This window comes from Aphelocoma coerulescens, chromosome 1 (assembly GCF_041296385.1).
Source record: "Aphelocoma coerulescens isolate FSJ_1873_10779 chromosome 1, UR_Acoe_1.0, whole genome shotgun sequence".
Classification (NCBI taxonomy): domain Eukaryota; kingdom Metazoa; phylum Chordata; class Aves; order Passeriformes; family Corvidae; genus Aphelocoma; species Aphelocoma coerulescens.
In genome coordinates, this window is record NC_091013.1 from 66,553,780 (window position 1) to 66,575,017 (window position 21,238).

The following is a 21,238-nucleotide window of genomic DNA, read 5'->3' on the forward strand; positions in this document are numbered from 1 at the left end:
GTACAGCACTTGGATGTTTCTTTCCTTCTGGAAACTAAAGAGTGAGAGAAAACCTTGCTATTTTGGATGGCATTAATTAAAAAAAAAAGGAAATAAAGACATTTTAATTGCATGGGATTTCTGAATAAGGTTTCAAAGTGGGGGTAAAAGTAGCTGTGTGCCTGGTACACAGAGAGCCCTTTCTCTTCCCCTTTGTGGCAGAGGAATCAATGGAATTCATATAAAAGGAGGAGGGGGGTGGGAAGAGAGATAGGAGATGCCTTGCTCGGTACCAGCAGGTCACAAGTCTCATGAGGCTCGAGCAGGGCTTGCAAGGAAGTTGCTGACCCTATCTCCATGTGTACCTTTTTGTTCCTTGCCTTGGATTTGCTGGTCAGTGGCATGCTGCTTTGCCTGGCTCTCCATAGAGCTTGTAGCCTACAGGAATTTGGACAGAGTGGTACAGACATCGCCGACAGAGACTCTGATCACTGACTATCCCTTTAAATGCAGTCTCATGACTTAGTCTTTGCTCCACTACCTATTAAAGAAGGAGACAAGACGCTCATAGGCAGCTTCCATTCAGGCACCCAGAAGGACACAGAAAGGCAAGACAATTTAACAGAGCTAACTGTGAGTAAATACAAAGCATTAGAGGTGCTCTCTAGAGCAAAGGGCATGGAGAAAGATTTGTAGGAAATCCTGAGGTGAAAGAAGGTGCAGTAATTTTTAAAATACACTTGCATACAATCTTCAAAAGGTGAAATTCTGTAAGGAAAACTATTCTGTCATTTTAGCATTATTCCTTTAAATACGAATCTAAGTGTCTCTTAATATAACGTTGACCAATGCTTGATTTCCCATAAAAATCCGATGCTGTGATTTTGTGCTGCAAGCGCTGGAGCCTTTTGCAAATACAACCTTTTCTTTCGCTGGGATAAATTTCATGGAAGGAATATCGGTGGGGGGCAGAGGGGGGAATTTGAAGCCAGCCTTTTGTAAACTCGGATCTAAAGCCTAGCTTGGAGCTTCCAATTAGATTTCTGTACCTCACAAGGGGTGGCCTTCCTTCTGGGAGTGCTGGGTGTGACCCCCTTTCTGCTAGAGACAGAAAGCTGTGGGTGCTCAGCAGCATGGAGACTGCACTGAGGTGTCCCATCATGTGTGCAGGTAGCTAATTTTTAACCAAGGGGCTGTGTGTCTCCACGCTCTGTAATGGCAAACCATCTTATAAACCACAGCATTCTGGAAAATCCAATTCTTTTTAGTCAATGGAGTCATCAGCATGACCATACATATTTATTTTCTTTCTTTTTTTTTTAAATGACAATAGATACTGAGTAGACCTGGACAAGTACTTTGACAGTGATCATTACTACTGCAAGTGATATCTCAACACTGATGGAGAGTTCCTCTGCCAGCTCAGACTATTGCTTTTCTAAATACATCTGTGTCATTAATTGCAGGTATTAACTGGTGGAGACTGTTCCCAGCTCATCTTCATGTTGCCCGTTTTATTCTCTGCATTTATCCTGTCTGCTTGCTGCTTAACCAAAGGGAACTGCATCTCCTATGATGAGCTGAAAGAGCTGAAGACTGAATTTGCCATCAGTCTCTACCAGCACGTGTCCGAAGCAGAGAACAGAACCAATCTGGTAGTCTCCCCAGCAAGCGTGGCTGTTTCTTTGGAGCTGCTGCAGTTTGGAGCTCAAGGAAATACCTTTATGGAGCTGCAAGATGCCCTAGGATACAGCATTCATGGTAATGTACTTTAAAAAATACTTATTGTTTTACATTTTGTAATAAATTCACAGTTTTACTAAGGTGACAGGAATTGTACACATCATACTAAACTTCTACTTTCTGTCTCACTGCAAGATGTTTTCTCCATCTTTGATAGCCAGGTATCAGATGGACAAAGGAAACTCAAGGGGGTAGTTGATACACAGGTTGTTATTCCTGTTTTTTTCTGAATCAGTACTTACTCTCTTATGACACAAAATACAGCTACATCTAGAAAAGCTACTTCCATGAATAGCAGAATTGCTCCAGGTTTCCCAGAAGTCCATCGTGTCCACTGTGTCCTGGTCTCCTTTGTGTGTTCTGAAAAGAGGTGCCAGGCAAAGAACAGTCGTTTTCTCTCCTATCCCACTAACGAATTTTATGGAACCTGTAGAAGTTGAATTATCTTTAAGACTTTTCTAATGTTATTACAACTGGCCAAAAAGATGAAAAGTTATCAGAAGGAGACTGGTAGACAGAGATTTACATTGACAGATGGATAGCGCAATTGCATCTTTCCCTGAAAGCAGGCTAAAATATAAAACTCACTGGGAATTTGGAAGGGGTATGGGAAAGACAGATGTCTTTAAACCCAGCATTAAGTCAGTTGAATTTAAGGATTCATTTTAGCTCTGGATTATCCTACCATCTCGAATCACATGTCAAAAACTATTTTACATTATGGGCAGAATGTTTATGAAAAGCAGATGACTGCCTCATCCTCAAAATTTGCAGCTTACATACAATACTTATGTATAGAGATAACACTGCTGTTTCTCAGCACAAAATTTACGTTCAGGGTATGAAGACTGAAACCCACAGTAATTTCATTGTCCTGTGGTGTAACCTGCCTCAGCCACCACACAGTTCTGTACAGCATTGATATTCAACACCACCACAGCAGTAAGAGCTAACTCTGGCTGATCCATACAGATGCAGCTGCATGTACTGACACAGGACAGTGCATCTAAATTATGAGCAGCTGATAAAATGAAGTCTTGCCTATTGGACTCCTATTTCTACAAATTCAGTTCCTAAACAACATTAGTTCATACAAGGATTATACCTTGCTTGACACTTCTGGTCATTAGGGGCTCAGTTGTTATGAAAGGACCTTACAGAGTAACATTTCAAAGTGAAATTCAAGCACAGATCTCCACAGAAAACATAACAAAGAGAAGTGCAGGGCTTGTTAATGACCTGCTAGCTCTTTTATGCTCTCTTCTTCTCATGTGGCACATCATGGCAAGCAGACATTTTTCTCCATTTTAGCTGTCTGTGGCACAAACCACATGAGCTTTGGCTTTCAGTAATATTAATGCATGAATGCGATAATAAAGTAGTATGGGATCTATTGTTATTGGTTATAACAGTGTATTTCCAGTAATGGGGAAGGAAACCACTTCCTCAAATAGTCTAAATCAAATAAATACATTAAATACTTAGATGAAATTTCCTATAAGATGAGTAAACCCAAATTGTATACGTAGGCATATGTGACAAATTTTCTTTCTTCCAATAGATGTTTGCATTAATGTTGCTGTTGGTCTGCCCTAAAAAGGATATGGTTAAAACCTTAGCAGGCTGAAAACAATGAAAAGATTGATGGCTCATTCACTGTTCCCAGAGAATCTGCTCTTACTTGCACTTATAATCTTCTTTCAATGTTTGGAAAATTTGTTCACCTTTATTCTAGTACTAACAAAAACAGTATAACAATGTATAATGGGATGTATCTGTAGACAGCCCAGGCAAAATTACATGCTTTATAATTCTTTCTTCTTGCTGTTTTATTTAATCAACAATATAGTATTTTAAAGCAATTTTGAGCTGTTGTCCAGGTAAGAATTTGGGGCTTTGGTTAGCTAAGCACTTTGGGGAATTTACAAGCTTGGGATACCACTCCTCACATTCACATCTGCTTCCAATTTACCATCTTTGACTTCTCACATCTTCCAGAGAGCTCACCAAGTGCTCCCATACTCGTGCAAAACACACAAGAACAATACTTTACCCCTCAGACCACTCCAGTTTTCTAGACAGCCGTTCAAAGAGTTCAATTTTTTATCCCTTGAAGAGGAATAAAACTAAATTTTAATATCAAACTTCCGAAAGGTGATGAGTCTTCCTGCAGCTTATTAAAGCAGCACTATTAGGTCAGAAAACACACACTGGATTCTCAGGTGGTGGGTGGAAACTGATAAATTGAAACTCTCATTTACCCCATGAAGAATATGAACCAATGCAGTAAAAGTCTCCTGCTGACCTGTCTGGCAGCTGGGGGCTCATGGCAATCCTGCCCTTGACTTAAGCCTCTTGACTTGATCAGCCTGGGACAGGTTGGTCCAGGTGACATTGACTGCCCTGATTTTCAGCCCCAAAACCCCCCTGTCCCAGGTGGCAGTCCTGTCTGACCACCCTCCATCTCTGCCTACACCCACAGGTGACAAGAGAAACTGAATGGTCACTCCCATTGCCATTCTTAAAACAGAGATTTCCAACCAGCCCATAAAGGTGAGCTCAGCCGTGAGCATGGGGCGACTGACACCTGTGAGCTGCCCAGGGCACTCCAGGGCTTCCAGCCAAGGCAGTGGAGCACCTGAGCCAAGTAGAGAAGCAAGGGAGACCATACTGGCCCTCCCTTTGAGATGGGGGCCAGCAATTCATATATAGCAGTGAGCTACTGAGGTTTCACACAGAAACCGGGGCACCAGCTGGGGAAATCAGGAAGGTCCTGGTGGTCCCACAGACATGTCTTGCTGAAGAAAAGCAGTGCTCCAGACATTCCCCAGTCCTCATGGAAAACTTAGTTATAGAAGGAGAAACCTGCTGAAAATGCTTTAAAGGCAAGTAGCAATCTCAACAAGACTTTTATTATGCAGATGTAAGAAGGACTCCTCCAAAACACAACAAGAGAGACGTGAAAGGGGCTGAACCACAAACACAGGAATTTTAAGAAGATTTGACTCAGAGTCCATAAACATTGTTCAGACGAGGTGAGAGGCCCAGGTCTCAGGAAGTCACTTTGGTATGAACCATTCCATCAGAAATCACTGCAATGAGCAGAATAATGGCTGCTAAATTACCCTTCAAGAGAGTCCATGGGAAATTTTTGATTTTAAAAACATGAGATTCTCTAAGTTTGCAGGACTCGGGTTCCTTCTGGGCCCACGCCTCAACCCTACATCCATCACAGAAGCCACCACTGCTGAACTACAATGAGCTTTCCAGAAACAGGAGACCAGGGCACCATTCAATTATTTTCATTAGTAGACAGCAAACTAGAGAATACATTACTGAATTTTGGAATGACATCCAGCTTGTAACTGCTACAAGCATTTTGGAAGACCAGAATGGTATTTAATAGGATCCTGGAAAATCAGGTTAATGTGTGAACTGAATAGGATACAATTCAGTAAGGAGAAGTGCAAAATTCTACATTTAGAAGGAATAATCAGTCATTCGAGTTGGGGAACCGTGAATCAAAGAATAGGGGTTTTAGGAAAGGATCTGAGGAATCTTAAGAATTAAAAAAAATAATAATATTGAATGGAAAATATAATTGTACTCAAAAAACAAAAGCCCACTCTTGTAGGCTGTATAAATAAAAGAGTCACTTGTAAGACATGAAGCAACCTATCAGCTTGGCTCAGGATTGCCAGGGCTCGTCAGCAGTCCTGGGCCAGTTTGAGACACCATTCTTCAAGAAATCAAACATCTAAGGGCCAAGGGTGGCAGAGGAGCCATCAGGGAAATGCCTTTCCTGGGATAGGTGGATAACATCAGGAGAAGGAGATAGAGGTGTTGTGGCATTGGCAGCTCAGCCAGCCATGGCCAGAGGCACTAGACCTCACTGACGGGAATTCAGAGAGTGTTCAAGAAAGAATAAATACCTATGCACTGTTAAGAACTGTGTCTGCACAGAGCTGTGAGCCTGATGTGAGATCAGCCACTTGACACATCTGCACTGCAGTGATTTCTACAGACACATGAAAAGAGGCTGCCAAGGCCCAGTGCATCACTACCTTTGGCAGCAGTGCTTGACAGTAATACCCCATAAAGTCAAGGATGCTCCAGTGGTTACAGGGCTTGAACAATCAGAGGACACCAGTGTCAGCACTGGAACTGAGAGCTGCAGAGCCCTGGGGCAATCTCTGCTATCCTTAGCCTCAGCACAACTATTGAATCGTGCCACAACCGGGCCAGGAGACACTTCAGAGACAGAGTCAGAGAAGCGGGTATTTGCTTTATTCGGCGCGCCGGGTGTGTGGGGATCGCTCCTCCAAACACACACACCTGGCGCTCTCTACAGCACAGTATTAAGGGTTAAATGATGAATATTCATCACATTCCTTGGGACAGGTGTGGTTACACAAATTATTTCTCGGAAGTCATTAGCATATGGGCCACGCATGTGCTGTGTGTCCTGGTGGTCGCGCTGAGGAAGGCCTCTCCTCTTCCTCGGGGGTCTTTCTGATGAAGGCCAGTAGTCATCCTCGCAGTGAACTTTTCACCTTTCTCCCTGGGCATGCGTAGTCCTTTGAGGGATGATTCAGCAATCTCTGAGATGATCCTTGTCCCCTCTATCTTGACAAGATTAGGGTGAATTTGGCTTCTCAGGCTTTGTAATTAACATCTTATGTCTGAACTAACATTGCTGTCTCCCAATAGTTAACTTGTGCTTACATGAGTTAGTTATTGACTGCCCCTTCTTCACTATCGCAGTTTCTCTCTCTTGCCTGGCAGATGGAGGTGTGCAGGATTTCCTGCACATGGTGGATGAAGCAGTGGCTGGCTCCATCCAAGGCACAGTGGTGCAGCTGGGATGTTCCCTCTTCGTGGACGTGGGTGTGCAGCTCTTGCCCGACTTTGCTGAGCGTGCCGCACACTGGGCCAACAGCAGCCTGCTGCAAACCAACCTCACCGACCCCAACACAACCCACATACAGGAATGGGTCACCACTGACCCTGCAGGTAACATAGGGACCCACAAAAATGGTTGCACATGAATGAAATGTAAAATAAGGGTAATGGAAGAAATTCCATTTAACCAAGCATACAGTTTTTTGCCACAATCCGTGTTGTCCAAACCAAGGCTTATTACAGCTGGTGGTGGGGTCAGTAGCTCTGACCCAGGAAGAGGTGACTGGTCCGGAGAGATGGTCCCGAAAGGAATCGCCTTCCCGAGGCCTCGTGTCTTCCCTCAGCTGCTGGCAGAGGGGCCCTTGCAGAGGCTGTCAGCTCTTTAGTGATTGTCAGCTCGTGATTCCAGCTCAGCTCTGCAGGGCATCCTCCAGGCCAAACCAGACCAGAGAGAGACGAGAAGGCCCGTGTGGCTGGTTCCACACAGCGGTAGCTTTATTGTTGGTCCCCTCCGGCGAAGGGGAAAGCCAGGGATGAGCTCTCCCCCCCACAGAGAAAGGGGGCTTCCTTTTATAGGGATACAGGGGATCAGTGGGGGACCAATGGGTTACAGAGGGTCTGGGACAGACCAATGGGTTACAGAAAGATCTGCATAGTGTCTCTCAAAGGATTGTGGGTCCACCTTTCCTCACCATGACCCAAGAAGTGGCTGCCTTTCCAGGGAGTCCTGCTGGATGATTGCAAAATCTCTTGTCTCAGCAGAGATCCCTCCAGGGCAAGGGCTGGGCATATCCCACAAAGGCTGAAAGCCAGGAAACCTAATTCTTAACACTCATTTGTAATGTGAAGAATGAGCTGGAATAGGTCTGAATCTGTGAGCAGTGTCAAGCTGGTAACCACTTAGCCTTGTTCGATAATCTTAAAAAGGCAATCCTTTACCTGTTCTCAGTTTTAATGAGGAACAGCCAAATTCCCCTTGGACCATATTCATGGCACTGAATGCTTTCATGGTGCTATGAGGAACACACAGGGCCATAAGCTCAACAGTCAGACTCTGAGCTTAAAAAGTCAAAATGGAAAATAAAAAGAATTTACCTTCCACATAAGCAAGAAGAGTAATGAAACTAAATTCTGTGTTAATGAAAAAAAAAATTGAAAAAGTCATTAGAAGCAATAGAGCAAATCAATCCCTGATTTGCCCCATCAGCCTAGGTTATGTGAATGTTAATTTGGCCATCAGCATGTGAGGTGATGTTAAATACACATATGAAAGCTACTATTGAAAAACCCCAACTCCATCCCTCTCAAATGAACAGTAAGAAGTGATCCAGGTCCACGACAGAAAAGTATTCCTCTAGAAGGAGGTACTGAAGTGGGAGGTCCTACTGCAGTGCTCACACACACATCAATGAGTTAAAAGCAGATCACTCTTTCAGGAATATTTGAGATACCCAAAGCAGGATCAGTTGAACTGCCAAGTAAACAGGAGAGGGGGAGAAGTAGAAGCTTCAGCTGACTAAGGTACTTCATAAAATAGTCTGCAATTATGAACGCTTTCCATGAAGGATTTCTGGTGCTAAGGATGAACCACTCTGAGATACCGGGCATATTTAAGCTAGAAAACCTGTTAGGGCCAGAGCATGGTGCTGGGCACTGGGCTGCTGTCATCTGCAGAGTCCTGGCACAACTCTGGTCCTCAACACTGACCAGCTCAATCTCAGCTCTGGGGAGAACATGGACCAAAAGGCAACCCCAGTGAGGTCCATGTGCCGGTGGGGAGGGGAAGGTAGGGGGTGAGCAGTGCCTTGTGAGCTGCACCTCTGGGCCTTAGGGATGGAGAGTGGTCTCCACTTGCTTTATTTAGTCACATGGGCCTGGCCTTTAGGCCTGGGCATGTAGGACTGCCTGCCTGTGTCCCCCTCCCTTTCTCTTTTCCATGCAGATGGGAATGTGCGTGGGATGACATTGGAGAGTGCTGGGTCGTCACTCAGCCAGGTCACCCTGGTGAGCACCCTATACTTCAGAAGCATGTGGCAAAAGAAGTTTTCCTTTATGGATACCCAGATGTTGCCTTTTACCACACCAGAGGGCTCAACCCTGAAAGTGCCTACCATGCACCACACAGCTGAAGTTAACTATGGTAACTGTCCTTGATCTATATTTGATCAACTGTACAACATGGAACAGATTTATTTAATTTCCACAGATACCACACTAAGATGCGTTATTTTCCCAACTTGGAGAAGTCACAGAAGAAGTCCCATCAAATGAAGAGACCATCCAGGTGACCAAATTGACTCCTCATAATCCCAGGCAATCATGAAACAGATGCTGGGTTCAAAATGGTTCCTAAAATATCTACTGTCCTTGTCCCATCTCTCACAGACCAACACCTCCCAGTACTCCATAACAAACTTGCAAGCTGTAGGAAAGTATCAAAAGGCACCAATGTAATGTGCCAGGAGAAAGAGAGATGAGAGACTGAGAGTACTGCAATATACAAAGTCCTTTACAATAGCATGGAGCTGGTTAAATAAAGCTGGCTAGGAAGGGGGTACTGTAGGAAGCACATCTGACCCCATGACAGAGGGGCAATTAAGACTAAAATGATGTTAAGCCCCTACCAATTTGATTTGTTGGGTGAGTAAGAAATTTCCTGGCCCCTCAGCCTAATCACTGTCCCTTGAATGTGTGAGCACCAGAGGGAGCAGAGTATAACCAGGAGCACCAGCATGGCAGACCTGTAGATCTGGTCACAGCCTATCTCCAAGGCTTTAGGGAAAAACTGCAGATCTTCAGGGACAAATTCTGCAAGAAAAAGGAGAGAAATTCTTACGTCACTTGTACTAAATCAGTGGATGATCTCAGCACGGGCTTAAAACAGTGTAAATATAGGTCAAACTTTTATTGTATCATATATGAATACAGTGCAGGCTACATTGAAAAGGCTTGGTGTACGTGGGTTGCTGACAGAAGGACTCATGTTGCAAGGCTTAAATTTCTGCCACCAGGAATTATGCCAGCTAGCTATACAATCTCTTCCAAAATATAAAAAGCTCCTTTCCCTCCTGCTCTAAATTTCAGAACAGCACTTGGGTAAAAATCTTTCAATTTCCAAATCGAAATTTTTTCAAGACAAATTTGTATCTTAACATCATGCCTGCTTTATCCTTTAAGTTAAATAGTTTCTCTTCAGTTTTGATATTTACTCCCAAATTAATTGCAAGTCACCAAGCTTTCTCTCAATTTCCTGTTAGCTAAGATGAAGATGCCAGGCTCTTCTAAACTATTCAAAAACCAAATGCTCCAAATTCTCTACTAGTTCTTTTTTGCACTTTTCCAATTTAAATCAGTCTTTCTAGAAAATAAATGACCAGAAATGTACACAAAACTTCTAATGAGGGCATACACATGCTTGATAAAATGCTTTCACCATTTCTATGTCTTGCTAAAAATACCTTGCAATAGTGTATTGCAGAACCAGCTCGGGGCGGTTACTCAAGATTGGCCCCACCTGGACCTTTTTCCTTTTGGCACTTTTTTCCTAGATAAATCAAGGGGAGGGAAATCTCCAGAGGTATATAACTTTTTTGTGTGTTTTTGAATCACCATTTGACGTCCACCACTCCAATCGTCATGGCAGTCTCACTGTTTGTCTTTTATAGAAGTCTTGAGTGTTGACAACACTTAGGAAAGCTGCTAGTGACCCTTTTCAACCTGGGAGCCCCTCTTTTACCTTTGCTCATTGTGGTTTTCCCTTCAAGTGGCTGCTTGCTGCCTTGCTTTTCTTGTTCTAAGTGCCACCACTTCTACCTATAAATAGTGGCACAGTGAAACTGTGTTTAATGTTTTAGTTAAAACTAGATGGCTGGATCTATGCCTTTCTATCAAAGTAGTTATCAAGTCAAAAAAGTTTATAGTTTTGTTCGCTAGTCTACGTGATATTTCAACTGATCCCACCTTCTATTTCCCTCTGTGACCTGATCATTCTTTCCTCCAGAGTAAGTCCTAAAACTTCTCAGAGACAGACCTAAAGTTTCCCAGATTGCCTTCTTTCTCTTACAAATGTACTCCTGTTTTCCAGTCACAGGAAACAACTGAAACCTCAGGATATTAAAAACCTTTGCTGACTCATTTGCAATTTCACATCCAAGTCCTTTTCATATTCTTGGGCTGGTGATGATTCAGGCCCCAGATTATTAAATGAGAGAAGGCAGGGGGCTACCAGTGCTTATGCAAGTAGAGATCTCAGGTAAAGCCAGTGACCAGGAACTCCACAGCTGAGCTGCATTGTCTGACCATATATTTGCCCCAGAGTCCTTGCAAATTTGATGTGAAATCATTTTTTGTGCTCTTCTGACCACGTGCCTAAACACAGACTCCATCCTATTATCCTTAAGTAGGTAGCTAAAGCACTAAATTTTTGTAGTGAAAAGGAAAATTAGAAAAAATATTTGGATCACCTTTCCTCCAGCCTGAAATGTGTGAGCTCTCTGCAGCTGGAGAGACTTTTGAGGAAAGCCAAAATAGAGGGATTATTTAAAATTTGCTGATTGTCAGATTTGATTGGGCCAATTCAATCTCTGTCACTAAAAAATCCAGAAACATTTCTAACAAATCACTTTAAAATTAATGCAAAAGACTGGTTCAGTACAACTAAACAGAGGACTGAGATAACTTTCCTTCATTATTAAATGCTAGCAGCTGTCTCCCACTAGGATCCAAAACACAGAGTGAGAAAGATAAGCTGTGGCCTGTTATCAATTGCAGCATTTACAACATTGTTTATCCTTTTAAGATTGCCATGCAGAACAAACCAGCCTGGGGACAAGTAAGATTGCTCTAAGAAAATGTCAACATTACTGTTCACACACACTTCTTAAACACCACAACTATTTTACATATTCATTTTTCCAAGCAATTTGTTAAGAACGTCTGAATTCTAATTTAGCATATGTGTAATCCTTATGGGATGCTCAAAATCAGTTCAAGCAAGGAACACTAAATGTTCTAACTCAATAATTATCTAAAGTCTTTGGTTTTCTTTCTAATTGATAAAGGACTGTATAACCTTTGTGCAGAACATGCTGACTTCAAAATATCAGCATGCCCACAAATTAAACCACTCATGTCCAGTGCACTGCAAATATAAATCTTCCTTCCTTGTCCATTAGAAACCAGAACATCCTTTTTCAGCAAATGATCCACATGCTGGGAGTTGGTTTTAACAGAGCAATTCTCTCTCCATGTTGCAAGGCAGGAGGGCTCATCTAAGAGTCTAAAATTTAATCTAGCAGAACAATCAACACATAATGAATCCTATCTAGTCCATATCTGCAAAACTAACAAACACTGTACACTAAATATTTGAGACAACCTAGAGCTACGCATTTATTGCCAAATATTCAGATATTATGAACACAAGCTGTCTATACACAGTTATTTACAACCCCCGACCCAGAGAGTGAGAGCATCTACCCTTGAAGATACAATTGCTACACCTGGGTGAAGGAGAAGTAGATTTAATATTTTGGATGGCCTGCAGCAAAGGCAGTAAGGCTTTCATCTGTGCCTTGTAGTCAAGTTGCATTTAACTCCTGGCCCACTAGCTATTGCTGAGTGTTCCTGAAATGCTACCTATTGGATACTCAGATCAAAAAATAAGGAAGCAAAACTGTGACAGCTGAATCTGTTCTACAGTATAACAGAGTCCATTAGAAATGCCTGGATTAATTGCTCTTTGGAATGTGGGATGAAAATGGTACTTTTAAATGGCTGTTACAAATGGCTATAAAACTAAATGCAAGTTTGGAAGCTCTCCAACTTTTACTTTTGAGACTACTTTTTGCAACCTTCATCTGATTGTGAGAGGTCTCTGCGCCTAGATTTTCAAAAATTATAAATTTGGTGCTTAAATAAAAAAGAAATAAATAGTTCATGTTTAAATAAGCATATAATAGCTCTTGTGTAATAGAACTATTTGTTTCTTGGAATAAGGTTAAAATTGATTTTTAAAGGTAGTAAAGATGGAAACATGAGCCAAAGTAGGTTTCAATTAATTAAGTAGAACACTCTGCATTTTGTTTTTGTAATTCCTGTCTACTGTAGTAAAATTTTACTGAAAAATATTATAAAATTGTAAGTTTATTCAAAGAACATACATTGTGGGAAGAATCATCACAGTTGCTGTCATTGCCTTGGTAGTTTTTAGTTTTTTTGTCCCCAAACTCTGAGCAAGGTTGACAGCTGTTATATGAAAAAGCAATAAAATATCCATGCTCTGTTGAGGTGGTGCTTCAGGTACCATGAGTGGCATTAGAACTGCTCTGCCAAGATATCTGTCTCTGACACACTCAGCTCTGTTCAGATGAGACTGCTCTGAGTTAGCAGCAACCTGAGCTGGCTACAGGAGCCCTGGTGCTGGACACCACTCCTTACACCCCACCACAGCTGTTCTGAACTGTCTGCTGACCACAGCAAGGGTTGTGGGTTTAGGGGTTTTATTCCCACTTGAATGATGAAATAAAATCTCTCTTTGCCCACCCAAAGGTCAGTTCCAGACTGCAGCTCTGGAGGCCTTCAGCGTGGTCGAGTTACCCTACTTGGGGGAGAAACTCAGCATGTTCCTAGTGCTTCCCAGCCACAAAAGAACACCTTTGTCCCAGATTGAGTCTCACCTTTCTGCCAAAACCATAACCCTCTGGGCCAACAGCCTGAAGAGAACAAAGATGGACATTTTTCTGCCTAGGTAAGCAAGGTTAGCAGAACGGATTCACTACTTCAGCTGTCAGAATTCCATGCAACAGTGCTGACATGAGCAGTGTGTGAGCAAAATCAAATTACATGCTTTTGGTTTCATTATTCATCACATGATCAGAGATGCTCTAACCCTTTCTTAAACCACAAAGAGGTGAGCCAGGAATGACAAGACTTTCTAGTTATACCCTGTACTGTTTTAAAAAAGCCTAAGTATTTCTGTTGATCCTACAGCTTTTAGTTACAATTTGTTTGGGGTATAAATCCTTTAAGGATCTAAAACAGACAAATGTTGGTGGACCTTTCCCACACTCATTTTTCTCTTAGCTAAAGGAAGAATAAACACATAACCTTATAAATACATACTATTTCTATCTTTTTAAACTTTTCAGAATACTAAAAAAGCACTGGACAAAGAGCTTGGCCTCCCTCTAGCAGCCATAACCACCTTTCCATGCACAAAGCAGGTTTCAGTCATCCATTTTCCACTTTAGTCAGTTGTTGTTTTAGCAAACACCTATGCTGGAGATATTTTCCATCTACTCCTATGACGTTGCATAGTAGGAGGAATGAGGTGCAGAAGGCCTTGTATGGCTGTATCTACTATACAGATCAGCAAGGAAGGGCTTCATTACACCTCTCCTACAATGCATTCATCACATTAACAAAGGACTGAAAACCAGTTTGTACATTAGTATTTGTTTTCTTTAAGCTAATTTTTGGAAAATGTTTCCAAGGGCCATTTGTTACAGAAAAAAAAAAAAAAAATTAGAAAGAGAACACTTTGGGAAAAAGCAGAATTCACATGTCAAGAAGACTTAATAGCAATCTGATTGCAACAGAGGGATTCCTTCTGTTAATGTCTTCAGGGGTAGGTGAGCGCTGCTTTTCTGCAAATACACTTAATCAGACAATGCACTGGGCTCAAACAGGAAGAGATGGATGAAATGCAAAGGCTTGAAATAAATTGTGTCTGTTACCGCCTTTTAATTCTACAAAACTCTACAAATCCTGCATTTAAATAAAGTCTATCATATTAATTTCAGGTTCAGTATCCGAAGCCTTTTTGACCTAAAGACAGCTTTTTCTGCCTTGGGAATTAGAGATGCATTTGATCCCATCACTGCTAATTTTAAAGGCATTTCAGGTAAGAGGCTTGACTGAATACAAAATGATCCTTGACCCAATAGTTGTAGACTCTTACATTTGAATGATTTGCTAGACCTGGGTCTTCTGAAGTGATTGTACTTCTTTATCTGTGAAACTAAAGCACAATTCACACTCAACTGCAATTGTATTTTGAGTTGTTCTGTAGGAAAGAGGAACCTGAAAGAGACAGGTTTGGTTTTGGTCTTGAACTTATTTTTTTCTTCTCTTTAAGATTAAAACTGTCAACACAGTATAGGCCTGGGAAAATGCCTATTTATTCAGAAATTTAGGATGCTTTAATAAAACTTGCATTCCTATTTGTGTTTTTTAATAGTTATTTAACAGCAGGGGATACTGGTCCAACAAGCCTATATTCCAACTCCTGCCACTGCAAACAATACTGGTTTATGCCCAGGCTATATTGTCTTGCTAATCCAGTAATCAGTATACAAAGTTATGCTTTCCCTTTGCTATAATACTGCTCTCATGATTAAATTCTTGGGTTTGGAACACTGAAATTCTTCTGCTCCTTGGAAAATTTGTACTCATTTAATATTAAACAAAAAAAAAAAGAACCCATATTATCTATTCTTTTTCTTTTGACTCCTTCCAGCAACAAAATATTTCAACTTAGTAATTTCTGCTCACAGTAAAGACTTGGAGTGGTAGCTGCCCAGCAAGAAGCTCACATTCTTGTGCATGTGAGTGAATAAATGAAATTGCTCCAATTCAGACAAACCTGCTTTTAAAGAAAAGTTACTTTCCTGGGATGAACCTCAGAAAGCACATTTTTCATGGAGTTCTTTTATGCTGTTTTTAAAAGCGAACATAGCAATGTTCTGTTGCAATATAGATCTCAGACTGCACATAGATGCACATTAAAATAATTTGTTACTGGTCACTGCTGCTTTGCTTATTGCAAAGAAATGTTAATGTACTGATAAACTACACAAGGATGTATTTTATAAAGTTAATATCTATTTAAATAAGATAAATACTTTTGGGAAATTAATTCCATAAACAATAACATTTAGCAGCTTCCTTCCTATGTTCACAACTCTGTGGCTTTTGGCATACAGGATAAAGCTTGTAGAAGTATTTGATCCTGCCCTGGCAGGGTTATGGAACAAAGGATACGTTGAGACCCTTCTCGGTTCTATTCTTACACCACTATGTCATAGGAGTAGAGTTCTAGGTGGTCTAAGAGTTGTGTAAGGCAGAGTTTACAAGGAAAAATGGATCTTAACCAATAGATACAGTTGAAAAAAAAATAGGTAAGTTTTCATTTCCTCTTCTGTATGAAGCAGAAGCATAATCTTCAGAATATTTACTCTCAGATCATGTTTAGCAAACAGATGTGTTACTTCATTTCAGACCTGGAATAGCTTTTTTATACCTGAAAGCATCTATTTTTTTCCTCAAAAATGTGTAAGATTTATCTACTTTTTAAAATTCTGCCTCTCCGTAGTTTTGTCCTGCTTGCTTCCATCCCAGTTTTTCTGACAAAAAACAATTAAGACAAGTAGACAAAATGCTCTTTTAACATTTCTTTGATTTTACCTACATGTTGGACTTGAACCTTGAGCTCAGACAAGAAAGAAAAAACTTCTCAACCTTTCCCATTTTCTGCCCTCTGCACTCAGCTGGAGAGAAGCAGACTTGTAACACTCTCCTCAGTATCTTTCTGAAATTAATTCTTTTCCAAGATTCATTTTATGTCACAGTCCCATTGTTTCTTCCTGAAGAGCAGTTTTTCTACAACTTCCCTTCCAAAGGTTCTTCGGTTCTCTCATTGCTCTCACACTGTTAATCAAAGTTTCTATTTTCACCATGTAACCTTGCCTTCCACCACAACCTGGAGACCTCTCAAACTACTAACTCCCATTCAGCATTTAATCCACTGTCACGCACATAGTGGGAAAATTGTCAAAGATGGCTGAAATACCTAATAGTTATATGATCCTTAGATTCTGCAGGAGAAAAAAAGGTTAAAGCATTCTGATTATTTTTAAAAAAGATGCTCACAATGAAATCAGAAAATAACTTACTAATTTTTGGGGTTTTGCAGAGCAAGATAGCCTTTATATTTCAGAAGCTATTCACAAAGCAGAGATTGAAGTAACAGAAGATGGTACAAAGGCATCGGGAGCTACAGGTAAAACAAATATTCAAACTTCTCACTTCTGGAGTTTATCACTACAAAACCAACTACTAGTCTTTTATTTAAAACAAAAAAAACCAACCACTGTAGCATTTATATGTATGCCTAACAAACTTTTGTATTTAACATACTTGCATTTTACCTTTCTAGTTATTCATAAAAACTTTTAATTTTTGATGTCCAACTAAGGTGTAATGGCTCAAATGAAAAAAAACCAACTTTGCCAGTCCAGAGAAAATCTGGCACTGTGCCAATGACAGATGTACTTCGAATCACAAATGCTGGTGGTCCTTGGCTGGGGACCAGGATACTCTACCACTTCTCCTTGCTCCCAGGAAGGAATTCAAGAGGCATGTAGAGAGCATGGCAGTGCACCTCACTGTGGTGCCCAACCTGTTGCATATCCCCTCACTCCAACATCCCACAGCTGCAATGCCAAAAGGAACCTGAGCACACCTGAATTGGTGTATTCAGTATTCCTCTAGAAACAACTCTGAATAAGACACACATGTACATATGTGGGTGTACAGAGAACATCTGACATAACTAAGTCAACCTTTCTGCAGAGCTGTACAGTTTTAACTTTTGTAACAATTTTAATCTCTATCAGGGCAGTAATATTTTTAATTACTTTGTAGAAAGCCTCATACAAAATAAAAGCTTTTAGGTGACTTCAATTATGTACCAAAGACTAAGGGGAATAGACCTTTATCCCCTTGAAACCAATGCCAAAACATCCCTTAACTGCAGTTGGACCAAGTTAACAAGCAGATTTTTAAAAGCATAATTACATTTATTGTTTACTTTAAAAGTTCTGGATCTAGTCCAGATGACATGATGACTTGAAACTAGGCACAGTTTTTTTACAAGCACTAAAACAGTGCCTCTCGAACTAATTTTACTGTGTCTCACTTTAATATTCAGACTAATTTCATTGTTTTAACTGTACAAAAAATAATCCAGATCTGGTGGATTTAGTTTTGGGGGGGTTTTGATAATGTATTCTTAACACTATATAGCTACAAAGAAGAATTCATTTAAACAAGATGTACTTTAATAATAGCTGAACCATCATAATTCTTGAAAATTCTTTATTTAGTCTAACAATTAACCCACAACCAGAGAGAGGAAAGACAGTCATAAACTGAGTTGAGGATACTTAAGGTTTTTTTGAGAGCTCTGACAAGAGAAATTCCAGGATGACATAGGTATTTGCTGCTTGGCTCCCATTTGGATAAGGAACTACCTTTGTGCCTTGCTTATCTTTTCCACCAGAACAGCATAGCTAGGAGTTGGCTAATAGGTGAGGCAATAGCATGGTATGACTTCAGCAGTTAGGGATGTAATGACAACAAAAATTACTTTTGATATCCAACTCTGGGCAGACTCCCTTCAGCATTGAAATATGCACAAATCACCAGCATGTAGTCTCACAACTCTTGACTTGTTAATTCTGCCAGACTGACTTCACTATTGGATAAAATTGTTGTTTTTAGTCTTAAAGCAGAGGAGCAACTCAAAAGTCAAGGTACTAACCATCAGACCTTGAGGGCACTGTACCGAAGATAGAAAGAAAACAGATGCATTTGACTGATTTTTTTTGTTGTTGTTGCATTACAGCAATGGTCTTACTAAAAAGATCTCGAACACCTATTTTCAAAGCAGACCGACCTTTCACATTTTTCCTGAGACAAGCTAATACAGGTATGCATACTCTTCCTTTCAGGAAGAGAATCCCTCACAAGCAGCACTGAAATCAATACAAACAGCACACTGTTCTTTAGTTCAGGAAACTTCAACAGCCATGGAGACAGTGGGGTTTGGGGTTTTAAAGCATAATTTCCTTAAAAAGAATGTGTAATAGTCATAGAAGTCAAGGAAGCCAGGTTAGCCTCTTCTTTGGATGAGCAGTATGTGCTCAAAAATTTTCTATGAAAATTACAGGCAATAGAAAGATCTCAGAGATGCTGAACATTCCAGCATCAGGAACTGATCTCCACAGGCAATTCAAATTGCAAATGGGCTGGATCAGCTGGATTAACATCTGAAGTAGTTAAAATAGAAATTTCCCTATAAAGGAAACTTATTTGTGCCTACACTGATAGCAAACAGACTTCTGCCACAATATGCATGTTTCTTTGCAACTGTTAACTCTTTTCTTCCAAATGGCCTTCCCTAGCCCCCAAACAAAAACCACACAAAAATCCCAAACAGAACTGCAGAGCATGTCTTAGAGTGAAGCATCACAGCGCTCCTTTAGCTTCAGCAGTGGATCATATGTCTCATTTCAGACGTCCACTCGCATTAAGTTACTGCAGAATCTCTGCCAAAAGAAAACACCCCACAGCTTGTTGGCAGTAATAAAGAACTGCATTATGCACCATTTAGCAGGTACTTGCTACTCTGAAGCATCAGGCTCTCCAAGAACTCTTACCATCCTTAACAATGCAGTAATTTTGCATCTGAAGCATTTTCCTAAAAATCGTTCAAACCACCAAATTTCTCTCATAACTGGGGTCACAGCCATTTAGATTTTCAAGGAACATTTATAGGCTTCAGTAAAACACTGGGGCCTAGCACAAAGACAGGAATCATTTTCCTTATCGGCTTCCAAGGAACATACACTGTTCTCTTAGTCAGTGAATACCTGTATATGTAATGTTTTGCTCTAAAAACCCCTATCTTAGATTTTTACCACAGTGCAAGCACCCAAAGAGAAAATTACTAGCTTGGTGGGGCCTTTGTTTTAAATATGCTTTGGCAATAATTACCAGTCAATGAATAAAAGTATTTTACTTGGCAAATGCAGAACTTTAAAATAAAAAGGCATTAATAAGCTCACCTATGAAACCTGAGCCACAGACTCTTCGGGATTAAGAACAAACTTATTTTGGTGAATAAAATGGTCGGTTTACTATATATATACACATATAATTTATATAAAGAGGAAGGAAATCAGATTGTAAAATTGGATTTTTATGTGAAGCATAAAATACGTACCTTCAAATCAACTCAAAATCAAAAATATATTTCTGTAATTCAAGCTTTTTAATGGAAAAAGTGAAAATATTCAGTCATTTTGTTGGCTCAGACTTAGTGACTCAAGTTTTTGAGGTATGGAAAACTTGAAAGGGTGAACAAGATCTATTTTTCATCCACCTGTCTAGAAGTGCTTAAAACTTCTATGCCTGTAAAGTTCATAATGAATCTTTATGCAGACCAAAAGTGTTTATTGCATCAATTTTCTAGTAATAGCAGAAATATCTTTTCTAAGACTTAAAATAGCATAGTCCTGCTCAAAATAATTGAAAAAGTTTAGAGTTTTTAATCTGAATTTCAGGTTTGAGCACATTCCCTTTGGAGGGCAGGCAAGGTAACAGCAACACAAACAACCAAACACAAAGCAATGAACTGAGGTTCTGTTTTGCTCAGTGTTAAGTTTCAGATTTTGTCAGGTTTCTGGTTTGGGCTACCAATTATTAGCAAAGGTGTGTTTTAATACAGAAATGCTTAAGTTATTTTAAGACAAGCATACAATTGCAGTCAGTTTTTCCATATAAGCAATGAATGATTCTATGATCTGCTAATTCCATGCCTAACTTATGTATTAAAACTGTACTACACTTTGAAAATGTGGTCCCAAACAAAATAATGTTAATGTTGTTTTCATTTACAGGTTCAGTACTCTTTATAGGAAGAGTTACAAATCCTTCATAAGCATTAAACACATACTCTGACTTCTGTTCCTCCTATAATGAGCTTTCCTCCAATGAAATTAAAGGCTACATTGTATGTATTTATTAAAACAGAGTTTTAAGCATCTCACTTTTCCAAGAATAAGCAAGCGCTAAGCCCTCCACTACCTTATTCCATTGTAGACACTGTGGAAAGTTACAGCTGTCTAGGAATCATGAGCACCACAACTACAGCAAAGACAGTACCCAAATAAACATTTACAAAAAAATTGAATGGGTTTAGCCTCCTAAGTGTTCAACAATATGAGCCAACAGCTTCTCTTCAATTTCATCATGGCTAAAGTTAGCTTGACTGTTGCTGAGTATGTAGGTCATCTGAATGAAAGCAACCCACAAGAAAGCCTTGTAATACATTATTTTTCAAACATGATTTTATTTCCCTGTCCTGAAGTCAAAAGCTTAAGAATAAAATTGAAATTCAGTCTGACTTCAGACAGTTATAATCCAGCTGATATAGCAAGGTAACAAGCAAGCAGCAAAATACTGTGAAAAGAAAATGAAGTTGAAAGGCTGTTTCAAAACTGACACAGAATCAGTCATTAAGGCTGGAAAATACCTCTCAGATGATCAAGTCCAACCATTAGTCCAGCACTGCCAAGTCCACCACTAAGCCAAGTCTCTAAACACCACATCCACACATTTTTTGAACACTTCCAGGGATGTCAATTCCACCAGTTCCCAGGGCAGCCTGTTCCAGACAAAGCAAGTAAGAAGCAGAAATGCCCACTCAATGACCAAACAAATATTATTGCCAAAAAAGGTAGCAGTACTACCTTTACTACCTTTGAATTGT

At 40.3% G+C, this 21,238-nt stretch overlaps 1 protein-coding gene across 1 annotated transcript; it reads left to right on the top strand.

Moving 5' to 3' along the window:
• Window positions 1-486: 486 nt before the first annotated feature.
• Window positions 487-20,416, top strand: SERPINE3 (serpin family E member 3). Its single transcript, XM_069030217.1, has 9 exons — window positions 487-612; window positions 1,446-1,740; window positions 6,508-6,735; window positions 8,567-8,764; window positions 13,174-13,372; window positions 14,427-14,527; window positions 16,598-16,684; window positions 18,311-18,394; window positions 20,367-20,416. The coding sequence occupies exons 1-9, from the start codon at window positions 487-489 to the stop codon at window positions 20,405-20,407; spliced, it is 1,359 nt and encodes a 452-aa protein (XP_068886318.1). The 3' UTR covers window positions 20,408-20,416.
• The last annotated feature ends 822 nt before the right edge of the window (window positions 20,417-21,238 follow it).